Source organism: Pteropus vampyrus, unplaced genomic scaffold (assembly GCF_000151845.1).
Source record: "Pteropus vampyrus isolate Shadow unplaced genomic scaffold, Pvam_2.0 Scaffold11, whole genome shotgun sequence".
NCBI lineage: Eukaryota > Metazoa > Chordata > Mammalia > Chiroptera > Pteropodidae > Pteropus > Pteropus vampyrus.
Genome location: NW_011888792.1, coordinates 17,790,376 through 17,808,537, shown reverse-complemented (window position 1 = coordinate 17,808,537; position 18,162 = coordinate 17,790,376). Strand labels below are relative to the sequence as shown.

At 30.8% G+C, this 18,162-nt stretch overlaps 1 protein-coding gene across 1 annotated transcript in view; it reads left to right on the top strand.

Annotated features, from left to right (window-relative positions):
* LOC105304863 (solute carrier organic anion transporter family member 6A1) overlaps positions 1–18,029 on the top strand; it is a 74,245-nt gene extending 56,216 nt beyond the window's left edge. The window contains exons 8-12 of the mRNA XM_011379170.1: positions 1,947–2,103; positions 4,195–4,382; positions 12,185–12,249; positions 13,189–13,326; positions 17,887–18,029. Coding sequence (XP_011377472.1) covers positions 1,947–2,103; positions 4,195–4,382; positions 12,185–12,249; positions 13,189–13,326; positions 17,887–18,029 — 691 coding nt within the window. The remainder of the gene's footprint in view (positions 1–1,946; positions 2,104–4,194; positions 4,383–12,184; positions 12,250–13,188; positions 13,327–17,886) is intronic.
* The last annotated feature ends 133 nt before the right edge of the window (positions 18,030–18,162 follow it).

Sequence of the window (18,162 nt, the reverse complement as noted above, 5' to 3'; positions counted from 1 at the left end):
TTTTGGTACTTAACATTCATCATCTTTGCTATTTGGGCTCCATTCAGTGCACGTGTGAGTTAGGGACTTGCCTATTTCTAAATCAATCAAGAAAATAAATATTTCTTTCCTCATCTTCCTGATATCACCAAGGATATGACCTGAAGCTCAGCTGATTGGACTGCTCCTACAAGATTTTGATTTTTGAAAAAATAACACAAAAGCCAGTGGTCAGTGAGAGATTACCTGCAGCAGCCAATGCAAAACTGAGAGTACTGCAAATGCATTAGGTCTTAGGGGTAGGAAGAGTGGGGGAGGGGCATCTTGCTAAGAAGAGTAGTCCTATGATGTAATTTTAATTTGCCTTTTTTGTATGTGTTGGAGGGTAGATTCTTGGTGGTTTATAGAATTTATTTCTGTACAATGAATCTATTTCAAAACAATGGTTTTCAAGACGTGGGAACTGGTCAGTGAAGGATAGTGAAAGTGAGAAATGGGGAGCATTCAAGGTGAGCCCTATGATTCTTCCAGCTGACTGCCTTATGAGAGTTTTGAGATCTTGTCATAAGGATTTGGAACTAGACAGATTCTGGCAGACTCCCTGAGTTGAGCTGATGAGCTGAAAATCCAGGGAGACTAATACCGCTAGAATTCACAGGATCTAGAAAAACCACAAACAATTCTGAAGAACAAAAGTGGAGGACTAACTCAGTAAGGATAAAGTACTCAAGAAAGTAGTATTGGTATAAACATAGACAATTAGATCAAAATAGTTGAACAGAATAGAGTCCAGAAATAGGCCCACATTATAAGGATAATTGATTTTTGACAGGGCGCATATGCAATGTAGTGAAGAACATACAATCATTTTAACAAATGATGCTGGAACAGTTAGGTATCTTTACATAAACAAATAAATTTCGATCCATATCTTGTACCATGTAAAATAACTCAAAATGAATTGTAGATGTAAATGTGAATTGTTAAATTCCAAGAATATAAGGAAAAATTTTGTGAACTTAGGTTCAGTAAAGTTTTAGATCACCAAACACATGATCCATACAGAAATATATTGATAAATTGGACATCATCAGAATAAAAAAACTTCTGGTATTTAAAAGACCATGTTAAGGAAGTTAAAAACAGTCTAAAGACTGTGAGAAGATATTTGAAAATCATTTATCCAACAAAGGACTAGTTTCTAGAATATATAAAAAACTCTCAATGCTTAATATGAAAACAAATAATCTACAAAAATGGGCAAAAGATTTGGACATTTAACCAAATAATATATACAGATGGAAAATAAACACATGGAAGAATGCTAACATCATTAGTCATTAGATAAATGCATATTAAAAACCACAATATGAAACTACTATACCCCTTTTAGAATGTCTAAAATTGAAAAGACTGACAATACCAAGTGTTGATGAGGCATGCACAAAGCAAATGAAGCTCTTATGCACTGCTAGTGGGAATGTAAAATAGCATAATCACTATGGAAAACACCTACCATATTATCCAAACATTCAATTCTTTAATTTTTACTCGAGATATGAAAGTATATGCATACAAAGACCACCTAAATATCAACTGCATGAAAGAAGCCAAAGAGCACATATTATATTTTTCCATTTCACAAAATGCTATGAAATTCAAATAATAGTGGCAGAAAGTAGATCAACAGATACCAGGGGGCAGAGGAATTAAAAGGAGCATGAAGAATCTTCTAGGGGTGATGATTAAGTTTGTTAACATGATAGTAATGATGGTTTCACAAGTGTGTACATAGAACAAAAAAATTCAAATTGTACACTTTGGACATATAGTTTATTGTATATCAGTTATATCTTAATAAGGCTGTTAAAATGATTATTTTAATAATATTTTTACGGATCTCATAGATATACATTAATAAGTATAATGCAGTGATGTTATAATTACATTCAATCTTTTTTTTATAGAACAGGACAGTCTGGAAACCTGACGGCTCCTTGCAATTCTCATTGTGGATGTTCACCTTCATTTTATTCCACTGTATGTGGAAGAGATGATATTGAATATTTTTCTCCTTGCTTTGCAGGGTGTGCATATTCTAAAACATTAGAAAATAACCAGAAGGTAGTTAATTATGCTTCTTTCTCTCCAGTAAGATGTTGTACTTGTAGACAATGTTTACATTTCACTCCTAGCTCTCTATAAAAGCTCCCCTCCCCCTACATATTTTCCTTTTTATCAATGTTTAAAAGAAGAAAAGAACATTTACCTTATGTGGCCCCAATACAGAATGCTTGTGGGAATTGGGAGTAGAAAAGATACTCTCACATTAAACCATGCCTCCTGATAACCGTTCCTACCTTAAGATCTTTCAGAAAATCCTTTCAAATCAACATTCAAAATAAATGCTAGATCTGGCTATCTTCATCATTTCCTCTGATGCTGCCCTGGTCCCAGTCACCATTGTCTTGTACTTTATTTTAACACCTTTTTAACTATTTTCTCTGCTTTCACCCTTACCTTCATAGTCCAGTAGTCTCAATATAGCAGCCAAGTAATCTTTCAAAATATGTCATTTATACATATATCCATCCAATGGTTTCACATTACTAAGATTAAAAAACAAAGTTCTTAAATTGGTCTTGCAATTACCAGTTTCTGTATAATCTACCCTTCCCCCACTACTCTGATTTTATTTTCTCTTAGTTTCCTTCATGTTCACTCTGCTCCACCCACATTTTTCTCCTTGCTTTTCTTTGAACTTATCAAGTAAGCTCTAGCCCCAAGGCTTTTCAATTTCTGTTTTTGTTTTTCTACCTAGAATGTACTTTTTCCAGCTAACCAAATAGCTCACTGCCTTACCTCTGCTCAAATATCACTGCATCATTGAGATATTCACTGATTATATTAAGTTCACCCCTGTACTTTTTTCTTGCTTTATTTTTTAATCTGTAAAATATTTGTCACCATGTGCTCCATTACATGTTGTTGTTGTTATTGTTATTTGTCTCGTCCAAGAAAAAATTTCTCTACATGAGGGCAGGGATTTCTGTTGTATTGTTTAGTGTGTTTTCCCAGCACCTAAAATGATATTTAGTACATAGACACTTAAAAAAAAATAGTGGAATGTATAAATTGAAATTAGGACATTTGGATATTTCTTTTTCTTTTTCTTTCTTTCTTTTCTCTCTCTCTTTCTCTCTCTCTCTCTTTTTTTTTTTTTTTTTTAGCATATCCAGTAGCCACTTAGCAACTCCCACAAACAAACTGAGACGATTTTTGGACCACCACTTTATGCCTCACTCAGATTTAACCCATCTCTGTTTCCTCTTATTCCTTCACTAGTAGTAACTTAGAATCTTTTCAATAGATTAATAAATTGCTACCTAGTCTCTGTATCTTCAAACTCTATATTAGTTTTCTTAGAAAATATTACCTTTTCATCTTTCTTGAATTACCAGCTGTGTAACAACCACCCCAAATTTTCATTGCTTTCCATTTAGGGCTACATTGTGACTTTCACTGGCACTATACACTTTGCCTTTGTAAGCCCCTTCCTTCACTAAAATAATTAATTTAAAAAATTCATGTACAACTGCATTTCTGTGAAAAACAAATATGATCCAGGCTGGATCCATTATTATTACATTCTTTTTTTTAAGACACTAAAGTTACAACATTTTTATGTAGCTCTGTTGTATTTTAGGCCTTAGACACTGCCTTCTCAGTGTAATAGATAATAGCCCTGTCATCATTACATAGAAAATAAAGTCTTATCTTTACAGTATAGTCCCAAAACCTTCCATGGTTGGGTAACTGTCCATACTTCAAATCCCAACTAAAGTTCCATTTTATTACATTTTCCTTAACTCCCTTCAATTTACATAGCTCTTCAATAGTTATTTGTGCAATTAAATGTAATATTTTTGGTGGAATTCTTTAAATAGAATTTTTCCTAAGTAACTAAAATTAAATACACACACACACACACACACACACACACACACACACACACACAATTCATTTAGGTAAAATACCTTGGACTTATCATTAATGTTTCATTTTTAAATAATGACAGGCAGATTTAATATAAAGATATTTACTAATAAAACTGGTTAGTCCTCCTGTAGTTATTGATTTAATTTTTATTTTACAATAAAAGTTTTTGCATTATGACTATATTTCTAAGATTGTTTCCTATCTTAATTTTCATAGACATACTTCAATTGTTCTTGCATTAATGAAGGATTAATAACTCCAGATGATCAAGGTGATTTTATTGATGCTCGATCTGGGAAATGTGATACAAAGTGCTCTAAATTGCCTCTGTTCATTGTTCTTACCTTTTGTACAATTGTATTTGCTGATTTTGCTGGTATACCAAACCTCCTAACCATCCTTCGGTATGTATATATTATTCATAATCATTGTTCATTTAATACATAAAAATCAATTTTAGGAAGATTTTACAATATCGTAAGTAAATGATTTATTCTTTTGTTTCAAGGTAGCAGCTGCTAGAAAGGAAACTGTTACATTGTCAAAATTCATGTGTATGTTTAACTCTCTATTGAGTGCATATATAAACAGAATTGCTGAGTTATAAGCTACACATATGTTAAATTCTTTAATAAATTACAAAAGTATTTGCACAAATTCATTCTTCTAGCATTCTATTGTTGTTTTTAACTTTAAGCAATTTTGATGGGTGTGTGTATTATTTCCTTGTGATTTTAATTTCCTTATTCAGAAGACTAATATTGAACATATTTTCCGTTACTTACTAGCCATATGAGTATGCAGTTTTGTCAAATGGCTGTTCATTTCTTTTGTATATTTTTACACTGGGTTTCTGTCTTTTCATTATTGACTTCCAAAAAGTCTTTATATATTCTTTATATACTCCCAAGTTGGGGGTCATTCGTCATATATAGTCTTTACAAATATCTTTTCCAACTCTACAGCTTGCCTTTCCACTCTGATAATGGCATCTTTTGAGTGAAATATATTTTTTAATTTTAATATCCTGTTTAAGAAATCTTAGCCTAATCAAAATCATGAGGACATTTTTATGTTATTTTAATAAAAGAGTATATAATCAATAATTCAGCCGGAATTTTTTTTCTTAAAGTAGGGATTTAGGTTTGCTTTTTTAATATGTATGTTAACTGACTCACCACCATTTATTGAAAGGCTATCCTTTCCCCACAGCAGTGTACCAACAGGCTCTATGTATGTGGGTCTATTTCTGTATATTTATTGTGAATATGTCAGGCTTTGTTGTAAGCCCATCTTCAAGATTATCTTCGCCATTCTTGGCCCTTTGTATTTCTAGGTGATTAAAATTACTTAGTCAATGTCCATAAAAAATATGTTGAGATTTTTATTGGAATGCCTTTGAATCAATTTGGAAGAGCTGCTATACTTACCACACTGAGTCTCTTGATCAGTCAGTGAAGTATAATCTCTTTATTTATTTAAATCTTCATTTATTTCTCCTAATAATGTTTCATAATTTTTTCATGGTGGAGGTCATATATCTCCATTAGATTCATTCTTAGGTAATTGATGTTTTTGATGTTTATTATAGCATAGTATAGTATAGTTGTTTATTGCTGGTATGAAGAAATGGAATTCATCCTTGTGCTTTGACTTCGTATTCTGTGATTGTGTTCATATTAATTTCAAATAGTTGGTAGATTACTTCAGATTTTTTATGTACATAATCATAATCTGCAAATAATGATTTTTATTTCTTTTCCAATCTTTATACCTTTTTTCTTGCACTGATTAAGCTATCCTGTACAATGCTAAATAGAAGTAGTGATAGTTACTCCTTGTTTTTTATGCCCATTAGGATGAAGGATTTTGATATTTCATTGTTAGATATGAAATTTGCTGTAAATTTCACCATTAACTGTGGTATTTATAGCACCTATTAGAAAAAGCCAGTTTGCTTCCATTTCTAGTTCATTAAAATTTTTTTAATTAATAAATTTTAAATTTATCAATTGTATTTGACATATCAATTGAGATTATTGCGATAAGATATGTCTACTTATTCTACGAATTAATCGGATTTGGTTAGTTGCTCAATTCATTTTGCTGGTATAGTTAGAAATTTTGTATGAATAAAGTTGCTTTATAATTTAATATGCTCGTCTGGTTTTGGCATCAGTGTTATTTTAGCCTCAAAAAATGAATTGAGAAGTATTTCCTCTTTTCCTAATATCTATACTATTTTATCATGGTGTAGTATTACTTTTTAATTAAATCTTTGGAAGAAACCACTTGTGATGTCACCTGGGCCTGGAAATTTCTTTGTGAGAGGTTTTAATTAAAAATTGAATGACTTTGTGTGTGTGTGTAGGTGGGGAGACTAATAAATCTTTCTATTTTTATTTTAATAATTTCCATCATTTTAATTTATTTTTATAATTATTTTATCCACATATATATTTCTATATATTTGTGTACATGCCTTTTTTATCTAAATGTGCATGCTGAATGTCTGATATACATTTTTTCTCATTCTTTAAATTCAAATATGCCTTTCAGTGTATTTTTTTTATTGGAACTATGTGTTATTTGGAAGTGTATAGTTTAATTTCTAAATATTTGGAAATTTGTTATATTTTTGTTATTTATTGTTAGATTGAGTCCACTGTGTTCAGAGAACACATTTTTATCATTTCTTTTCTTGAAAATGTCTTTAGACTTACAAATGATTTAAAATTTTATCTGTTATGGTGGATGTGTTCATTTTTTAAATTTCTATCATCTTTGCTGTATATATCTTGAATCTATATTAGTTGAAAACATTTAGCATTGCTACCACTTCCTGCTTTATTGACTCTTTTATCCTTATGAAATAGTCCTCTGATAACTTTGTCTTAGAGTTACTTTTTCTGACTTTAATATTGCTTTATCGGTTATATTTTTAGTAGCATTTTCATTAGATACTTTTCTTTTTACTTTCAATCTTTCTCTTACTATAACTATTTAAGGCACATTTTGGAAGCCACACATAGTTAGCTTTTTAATTGGAGTATATAAACTATTAAAATAATTGCTAATGTGTTAGGATTTTCATCTATTATTTTACTGTTTGTTTTAAAATTTTTCTACTTGTTCTTTTAGTCCTTTCTTACTTCTTTTGAATTGATAGTTATTTTTAGTTTTCATTATTTCCCTCTATTATTTTGCTAATTATGTATTATTTTATTCTTCTTGTATAGTCACTTTAGATCTTACAGGAGTATGTATTACTTATTAGAGTCAAATGTACAGTAGTACTTTTGCCACTCCCTGGATAATATAAGAACATAAAAATACTTTAATTCCATTAACTAACTCTCTTCCAAGCTTTTGTTATTGTTAGGTATTTTGAGGCTACTTAAATTTTAAATCCTCAAGAATGTAATTTTATTTATTATATATTTAATAGCACAGTACCAGAATCTCTTCATTTTTTTCCTGCATTTTTTTAGGGGTCATTCCTTCCTCTAGAAAAGTTTGTTTTACTGTGGGTCTGCTGGAAATGATTTTTGTTCATTTGTTTCTTGTTTAAAAATGTCTTTAATCTACTTTTATTATAAAATTATATTTTGACTACTTATGGAATTCCATGTTGGTCATTATTTTCTTTCAGTACTTTAAAAAGAAATATTTAACTGTCTTCTTGCTTTCTATAACATTTTATTACTGTTCCTTTGAATGTAATGTGTCTTTTTCTCTAGATGCTTTTAACATTTTCTCATTGTCTTTGTCTGTCAGCAATTTCACTATGATATTCCTTAATATAATTTCGTTTGTATTGATGGTTCATGGAGTTTTAAAATGTTCTTATGGCTTTAAAAGAAAAGCTTGCTGTCTTTTTCTATTAGCTACTAGGATGGTAACTGTATTAGTTTGCTAGGCTGCCAGAAAAAGGTACAACAGGCTGGGTGTCTAAAATAACAGACATTTGTTTACTTACAGTTCTGGAGACTAGAAATCTGAGATCAAGGTGTTGGAAGGGTTGGTTTCTTCGGATGGCTAAGAGGGAAGGACCTCTCTTTGGCTTGTAGATAGCCATCTTCCCTTTAGTCTTCACATTGTCTTAGCTCTGTACATGTCTGTGTCCATATTTCCACTCACTATGAGGACATCAGTTATGTTGGATTAAGGCCCACGAGGCGAACTAAACTTTAACTTAATTTTCTCTGTAAAACTCTGTCTCCAATACGGTAGCATTCCAAGGTATCGGAGAAGAGTTAGGATTTCAGCATCTAAATTTTGGAGGAGATACAATTCAATTCATAGCAGTAACAAACCACCCCAAATTTAATGACAACAATTTATCTGTATCTTTCATAGTTCACTGAGTTGACTGGGTTCAATGTGGGTAGTTCTTGGTCAGAGTTTCTCATGAGCTTATGGTTAGTTGGCACACGACACTCGAGTCATCTGACAGCATAACTGGGCTGGATTTCCAAGAAGGCTTACAATTTAGGCAAAATTTTGCTGGGAGACTACTGTTGATTTGCCATAAGTGGACTCTTTATGTGACCTGTACTTCTGTTAACAAAGTTCAACAATTTCAAAAGGGTGCGGCCCAAAGTGTTAGTGTTCCAAAAGACCCAGGCATAAACTGTAGGCTTAATTTGACCTAGGCTGACAGTCCAAGAATGTCACTTTTCTGGATTCTATTTTTCAAAAAAGTCATTATGTTTCAAGGGGAGGGTGATTTGATTCTATCTCTTAATGTCAGGAACAACATGCATGTATAGGGAAATAAAAAGGAATCGGTGATAGTCATCTTTGGGTGATTATCTATCACAAGATCTTTCATTGGTTTTGGGAAATTCTTAACTATTCTTTTTGCAGATACTGCTTCTGCTTCATTCTTTCTCTACTCACCTTTGTGATATCAAATTATACATACCATAAATCTTTCATTGTGTCCATGTGTTTCTTATAGAACTCTTATAAGAAACACATAGACACACTTTCTATTTTTGTACTCTGTGCTTCAGACTAAAGTTTTTTTTCACTTATCTATATCCTAATGTATTAATTCTACCTCCACCTGCTTTTTCAGTTACTTATATACATACTAGTTTACTAATTCTATCTTCGTCTGTGTCTAATTAGATATTAAATTCACCTATTGAGTTCCTAATACTAATTAGCATATTTTTCAGTTAGAGAATTTCATTTCTTTTTAGTACATTCTATTTATCTGAGATTTTGGTGATCACATGAGCCTAAGAATGACAAAATCTTTTTTTCTCTGCAGAAATTTTCTGAAATCTAAAGCTGTGTGATGCTTAAGTCTAAACAGAAAAATATCATTTGTTTGTATCTCTTTGTCAGTGTTCTTAAGAAAAACTAGTTCTTCCATTCTTTCTTTCCCTTCCATCTCTCTTTATTTTTACATGTTTTTGTCTTCTCAACTGTGATAGTCATTGTGGATTCAAACAGGAAGGTAGATGAGTACTTTAAAGGGGAGAGAGCCAGGGAGGAAGAAAAGCGGAAGAAAAGTGACCAGGTTCCTTCTGCCTGGACATTTGAGGGTGGAAAAATAGACAGCAAAGCAAAAAAAAAAAAAAAAAAAATGGTTACACGTATAAGTATTTAATTGTAATATTAAAACATGCTGCAAAGAAAATATAGAAAAATGCAATGAGAAAATTATAAGATGATCTTACTTACTTTGGAGATTCAGAGAGGGTATGCCTGAAGATATGTTACTTAAGCTAAACCCTAAAAGATGGAGAATGAGTATTTCACATAGTGGGAATGACATATGCAAAGATTCTAAAGTACCTTCATAAGACTGTTGTATTTTAGAATGTCATGAACAAGGAGGGAGATAAAGGCAAAAGTGAAGTGGCATGGAATGAGACTAACAAGATTGGATGACCCTTGTAAATTTATTTGCAATTCTAGATTTTATCCTAAGAACAATGGGAAGCCACTGAAAGATCCTAGTGGAGCAGTGAAATAATCAGAATTTCGCCTTAAAAAAAATCACTGTGGCTCTTATATGGAGAATGGACTGAAAGGATAAGGATGGTTGTTGGGAGGTAAATTAGGAAGTCATTTCATTTTCTTCTTTTTAAGGCAAATATACAGGCTTGGAATAGGCCAGTGGAATTAGAGATGAAGAAAATCCGAGAAAAGTATATGAAAAATGTTTATTTTTAATAATAACTTGATTATTAATTGTATGAGGTCAATAAGGAAAAGGATAGTATCGAAGATGCCACTTTGACTTACAGATTTTGGACTTGAAAACTGCATGGATGATGGTTCCACTTGTGGCAGGGTGCACTAGGGGAAAACCAACTTTTGCGCAAGGCAGGAACTTAAGTCTAGAACTCGTGTCTTACATGAAAGATATGGACTGAAAATATACATTTAGAAGTGGTAAGAGATAGTAGAAGCTGCCTTTTACATTTGGAAGAGTATTAATAAGCTTTTTGTTTACTCAATGAAATCCTTAAATCATCCTATTATAGGCTTACTTGTTAGAATACAAAAAAAAAGCATTCACTTTGTTGCTAAAACATAGGAGTTTATGCATTAAAATTTTGTTTTTCTATACATATCAGTTATTTGTTTTTGTGCTGTTCATTTAACTGATTTTGCAAAATCCTGAGAATCAATCTTTTTTGCCTTGTTTAATATATCAGTTAGAAAAAGTTATAATCAAACTGAAGATATATAAATACTTAATTATACTTATGAGTTATGGTCTGCTGAATAGATGTTTCAGAGGACACTCATATCATATTACATATAAGAAAACTACTTATGCTAAACGAAGCAGAACTCTCAATTACAGTTAGGCATAAGACTCTTTCCACTTTATACCAAAAACTTTATACTAAAGTGTGGTTCTGAAATGTGGCACGTTACTTCTTTTACTTCTCTTTAGTAAATCTGCTCGTAATAAAAGTGTATTTTTTTAATTTAAAAATATTATCATTTGAGAATTGGTTAATTTATTTTCATTTTCCTGGTAGTAAACATTTGAGGAAAGAATATATACTTTTTTCCAGGTTGACAAAGGTGAAATTATCTTACTTTTCGCAAAATAGTCACAAAATATTATACGTATGCTACATTTTAATACAATGAGTTATTTTGAACGAAAATATTGGTCATACTAGTTTGTTTTGCAAGTTCTAGAACAAGGAAATAAAGGGTAAACAATTTACTTAAAATATCATATCTTATAAATTTAGTTATTTTTTACTTTCTGAAATGTTGATTTTTTTGTTGTATTTTCAATTTATTTTCCAAACTACAATATGTAATGTTATACATTATTTTTCTTTTTTAAACAAAGGCCTGGTTTGACCAATATTCCTATTGCTATTCCTATATAGAGATCTTGTTTTCATTTGGGAAAGTTATTTTTCATTTATTTTAGCTTTTGAATAGTGAGTGTAACAGTGAGAGATCCAACAGGAAAGAGATGATACCCTCAGATTAGGACAATTCAAAGTTGAATAAAGTGGTTATTTAAAATGCGGGCAGGGTTTAAGGAATCTCAAGGTACAGTGCAATACCTCTGGTCTGTTACCACCTCAAGCTCAAAGGGAAACAGGGGTAAGAAGGAGAGAAACCTGTAGGGGAGAATTCTTTGTCTAGACACCTAGTCAGCCTGACATAATTGTGCAGGGATGGACCTTGGGAATGAAGACCATGACCTCACTTTCCTCCCTCATGCCACAGCACCCCATTGGCAGAACCCATTCAGAAGCCAGAAGGCAAGAGAGCCTATTGATGTAGTCCATTTAGGTCAGCCTCCCAGAGCAAGGTACAGAGAGGTAAAGAGTGGCTCTCACAGGGGGAAAAAGAAGGTTCTAAAATAATGGATGTTCACTCCAAAATGAAGAAAAAGAAGTGGGAAATCTAGTGCTACTTTTTTTTTTTTTTTCAGTAAAGGGAAAGGATGATGGGGCTGAGGGTTTGGGTCATAATTGCTTCTTTTTTGTGAAAAGCAAGAAGCTTTGGAATTGGTTGGCAAGGGGCAGGATATGAAGAAATGGGAGTTGTTGCAGTTCTTTAATTCAACCAGATTGAACCCTGTTAACTGGCTAAAGATTCTTAGTTTAATTGATGCACAGAAAAAGTATTCTTTAACCTAGAAAACATTCTCTATAGCTATTAATAATGGTATTTTGATGATATTATTGCTCTTTGCTTGCAGTGTTGTATCTGACGAACAGCGTTGTTTGGCCTTGGGTGTGACCTATGTGATTTTGAGAGTATTTGGTATGGACTTTTGACAATCTTTTATTACACTGAAATGTTCATTTTTTGATATGTGTGTCTATATGCATATTTATAATTTCAAATAAATAATGATAAACTGAAACAAACTAATGAGAGAGCTGCTTTGCAGAATTGGGCAGTAATACATAAAAACAATACCTAATATAAAGCCCATCCTAACTGTCATATAAAATATGCATTAATATTATATTCGATTAGAAGAAACAATCTATTTGATCAGAAGTATGTTCATCAAGCTCATACATGTGGTTTAGTAAGCTGAAATAAAACACTCATGTAAACATAGCAACTATACATTGCTTGCACATTTGGGAAGTCACTAACCTAGACTAGTGCTTTTAAACATTTCATTACCAAGGACAGTGAATCTGATGTTTTTAGGGATTTATATCCAAAGAACAAATTGGTTTTGCTGAGGATAATACACTCTGTACCTCAGGCTTTCTTAAAATAGCAAACACTGCTTTCAAATCCACATTATGGCTATATTCAGACTTCTGATTCAAGCAGTTGATTGAAAATATTAGTGGGGTAAAGAAACATGATTGGATTGGATTGAGGTATACGGAGTTCTCAAAATCAATATTTAGTACCTCTTTAAAATACTTTCTCTTAAATTTTTAATTCAAGAATTAACAAGTTTTGAGATGTCAACTAAATAACAACATGCACACCATTCTAAAAAGATGCAAATCTATCAGTTTTTTACACTTACAGGGATAAGACTTTTTTGAAAACACATTGTTTCTAGTTATTAACAGTCCTATCTACAAGTAAATTCTTAAATAATTTTAAATGATATGTTTACAATGATGAAGACTAAATATATAGGTGTAAGTTTAATTTTAGGATAAAAATCATTCTGATCCCAACCTATAGTGTTTTCATGGAAAATTTCAATCATGGTATTTTTCGTAGGGAGTATACCTGGACCAATTGCTTTTAAAATGATAGGAGAAACTTCTTGTACCTTTTGGGATACTGGATACTGTGGGAAAAGAGGGAGTTGTTGGATCTATGACATGACAAAAATGGCCTACCTATTCGTAGGAATATGTAAGTGATATCTATTGAAGAAATGTAGAGAGGTAAAATTGTTTTAAAAGTTTATGGTTGTTTATAAGGTAGAGTAATAATAAACTATGAACAAATCAATACTGTGATGATTAAAGAAGCCTTATATTATTTAGAAAATATTTTGGACACTAAAATACTATAGAATTTATGTAAATACTTGAGTCACTGCATTAAATACACAATTGTATTACGTTATTCCTGAGTAAAGGGTGATAATAAGCAGGATTTCAATTTGGAAAGTGATTTTCTTTGTAAACATATACAACCAAGTAGTTTGACTTTGTGACCCTTTCCATTTTCACAGTAAAAGACTGGATAATTAAAAAAAAAATTTTTTTTTGCACCACTAAAAAGCATCAAGATACCCTTACCCTATATAAATGTAAATTTCATATGGTTTCTTTTGCTCGATGATGTAATAGTGCTTGGCACATGGAAAACATTCAGTATTTGTAGAATAAATAAGAGATACAAAGATTAGGATGCTGTGGTGCTGTGAGCTATGGTCAAAGTATTGGGAAAGTTTGGATATGCTTGTATCACTTTGGAAAATTCACTAGATCTTTCTGGACTCAATTTATTCATTTGTAAAATGAGGATTTTGGAGTACATAACTTCTGAAGTCTTAATCATTGTTAACATTTAATGATTTTATTGTAGAGATGCTATTGGTGTGATAAATATTTTAAAGTAGTTATATGTTTTATGATTTTACTAAGTGGGTTCAGTAATTAAAAAAACACATAATGATAGACTCTACCATTTAACAGTAACAAATACTTGTTTGATAAACAGTATACAGTAATGCCTTCTAATTCAGAAGTCGATTATCAAGCAGTCAACACTGAATAAAGTAAAATTCAAGAAAAAATTAAAAAGTCAAAAATGACATTTAAGAAGTCAAAATGAATTCCTCAGAGATAATCCAACAAAACTAGACATTGTTCTTAAGGAAGTCCTCTTAAAAACACTTCTGAGCCTTTTAAATTTTATTTTAGATATACCTGTAACATGCTTAACTATTTTCAAACACAGGACATAATTGAGAATGTTGATAAACTACTAGAGAAACTGCTCAGGAGCTTTTAAAAGGAGATAACAATAATAAATAACATAAATTATAATGAGAGGGCAAAACACAGGAGACATAAGAATATGCATTTGTGGCAATTTTGTATAAACTAGTACATTTTAAAGTATATTCTATGAGTCAGTTGAATCAGAAAAACTTGGAGTGCTTGCTAAAAATATAAGATTTGAGTCTCTGAATTAGAATACCAGGGTTTGGTGGTAGGCATGTGTATTTTTAACAAAGCACCTTGAAGACAGCTTTGTGAAAGACTAGAGCTGTACTGTTCAATGTGGTATATATTAACCACATGTAGCTATTTAAATTTAAACTAAATTAAATGCAATTAAAAGTTCAGCTAAATTTCACGTTTAATGGTCATATTTGACTGCTGTATTGTACAGTGCAAATGTAGAATGCTGTCATTGTCACAAGAAGTTCTATGTACACTACTACTCTAGAGCAAGACATTCAACCAGGGATCCATGAACCCTAGGAGCCCACAGTGAACTTTAGTATATGTTTGAAATCCTAAAATTCTATTTCTACATCTTATGTCCAAAAATTTTCCCCCAGTGGAGGAAGGCTGTGGCATTCAGATTCACAAAAGTTTTATGACTTAAAAAGCTGGTAAAAACAATGTTCAATTCACTGGTTCCCTTTGGTAGCAAGGAAATTCTTCTGATATCTCTCAAATCTTAAGTTTTCATTGAGATGACTCATTACATACCTTTTATCTCAAATGAAGGATTCCATCAGCTTTAGTTTAATTACAGTAGAGAGATGATTTATGTCTTTTGTAACATTTCCTGTTTTAAGTTGTCATGTTTACCACTTCATCGGGTTTATTTATTTTGATAGAATTTTTATTGAAATATATTATATATACAGTAAAGAGCACATATTATAAATGTATAGCTCAACACATTTTAATAAAGTGAACATACCTGTAATTAGCATTCATATCAAAATAGTATATTAGAATTAGTAAGTATATTTAGTAAGGTTACTTAATATATAATCAATATTTAAAAATCAGTTGTATTTCTGCAAAAATCAGTTACATTTTCTATACAACCAAATACAAAAATAATATAAAAACATTAAAAAAGTCAAGTACCAAGAAAAAAATCTATTGAAATTTATATAAAATCTCTATACCGACAACAACAAATTTTATCTGAGAGACATTAAAACCTAAATAGATGGAAAAAATGTATCCTGTTTACAAATAGGAAGATTTTAAAATGCCTCTTCTTTTAATTAATCTATAGTATCAAGTGATCAAAAACAAAATGCCAGAAGGTGGGGTTTTTTTTTGAAATTGACAAGAGAATTGAAATTCGAATGAAAGCCAAAGGGCCAAGAATTATCAAGAGAATCTTGAAGATGAAACAAAATTTTAGGATACATGCTATCAGGTATCAAAGCCTATTATCAAGCTATAATAATTAATACAGAAGAGTGCAAGTGTCAACACACTGACAAATGGAACAGAATAGAGAATCCAAAAACAAACCCACACATGCACACTCAACTGATTTATGGCAAAGGAAGGAGACACTACAATGGTAAAAAGATGGTCTTTTAAATAAAGGATCATTTAATATATGCATATCTAAAAAAAATATATCTTAATCCTAATCTCAAATCATATACAAAAACCAATTCTAGATGCATTGCAAATCTAAATGTGAAAGATAAAACAATAAAGCCTTTTAAGAAAAACAGGAGAATCCCTCCATGGTCTTGGAGTAAGAAGAGATTGAATAAACAGGATACAAAAAGCACTAGCTATAAAAGAAAAATCAGACTATATTAAAATTAATAAGTTCTGATCATCAAAAGAAATAATTAAGAGACAGAAAAGACAGCTGTAGTTTAGAAGACAGTAAAAAAGGTGAAAAAGAACTAATACTCAAAATATATAAAAAACTCCCACAAATCAATAATAAACAAAAGTTACATAATTTAATAGCAAAGTGGACAAAAGAAACTTCCCAAAAGTCGATAATCAAATAGCCAATAAACAACAGAATGAATAAATAAATAGTGATAAAATAGATAAGGGAATACTTTACAACAATAAAAGGGAAAGATATACAACTATATAAAATATGGATGAATCACACAAAAATAATGTTAAAGAAAAAAACAGTCATAAATTAGTATTCACTGTATGATCCTACTTATATAATTTTGACCTGAATATACTTCAAAAACAAAAAAAACTAACCCTTTTGGGTTAGTGAATTTGAGGAAACATGAGGAGGGCCTCTGGGTTGTTGACAGTGTTTTGTTCTTGATCCAGATGCTGGTTACTCTGTGTTTGTGAAAAATGTATCAAGCACTACTATAAAAAATTGATATGCTATTGGGTAAAATAGATCTTAGGTATTTGGTTTGATGGCTTTTGATAATTGAGTGAACCTGTGAAACCAGCACCCAAAACAAGAAACAGAAATTTCTTCTATGCCCCTTTCTAGTCAATTTCCTTCTTCCACAGATAAACCTCTTTCAGATTTCTATTACAATATGTTGGTTTTCCCTGTTTTAGAAATTTATGTGAATGTAATACAATATATACTGGTTTGTTTGTTCTTGTCTATCTTGCTTAATATTTTGCTTTTCGGAAATTCAGCCATGTTTTTATAGCAGTAGTTTGTGCTTTAAAATTTTTTCTGAATACTATTTCATTTTGCGATTATATTACAGCTATCCATTCTCATTAATGTATTTTGGGTTGTTTATAGTGCTTGGCTTTATAAATAAATGTGTGAAATATTGTGTCATTATAAATGAATAGACTCATTATTATAAATGAATGTTTCCTATTTTATCTTTTGAACCACTATAATCGTTATTGTCAGATAATTGATATTATTGCTCTAAAATATTTTCTACTTTAATTTAGTTGATTTAATTTAATTATTTTAATTTAATTGTTGCTCTACAATATTTTTTACTTTAATTAACAGGATTGTTTGCATTCAAAGTTCAAGTATTTTTATATAATACTTGTACTACATTAAATTTCTGAAATGAAATATGAAAATTAATAAAAACCCTAAATAATCAATATTTCTAAAATATTTGTTTGTATTTGGAAAATGATGAATATTTCAAAAAGAGTAGAGCATGAAATGACTTAAACAGGTTCCAGTTCCTGCTGATAGTTAAGTTTTAAAAGTAGAAATGCATTTTTCTATTTTTGAATTAATACATTCTATGAAATAATAACACATAGCTTTTTTCTTGGGCTATTCGGTTAAGAAATCTAAAAAGTTTTGTAAACATTTAAAAAATACCCTTTAAGTAACTTAATATGTTTATGACGTTAATTATATTCTACAGTTAGGAAATTGATACCTTTAGAGATAAAATGTACTTTGGTAAATGGCATCCTTTCCTCAAATATTTTTGCTTTAAATAAACTGACATATCTGATGGTTGTATTTTTTAAATTTTAGGCTGTTTTTGCAAAGTATTCACTATCATCTTCACTTCTATTGCATTTTGCCTGTACAAATGTTTACTGAAGGAAAACAATGACATCCTGCCTATACCTGCGAAGAATCTAAAAATTGAGAAAAAGAAAAATACTAATTTATAACTGGATCATTATTATGTAAGAATTACACATTATCAGTCTCTCAGTGGAATATTATAGTAATAAAATTTAAAATAATTATAATATAGCTGTATATTTAGTAAATGAATGTGATTAATATGATCCTATAAGTTTT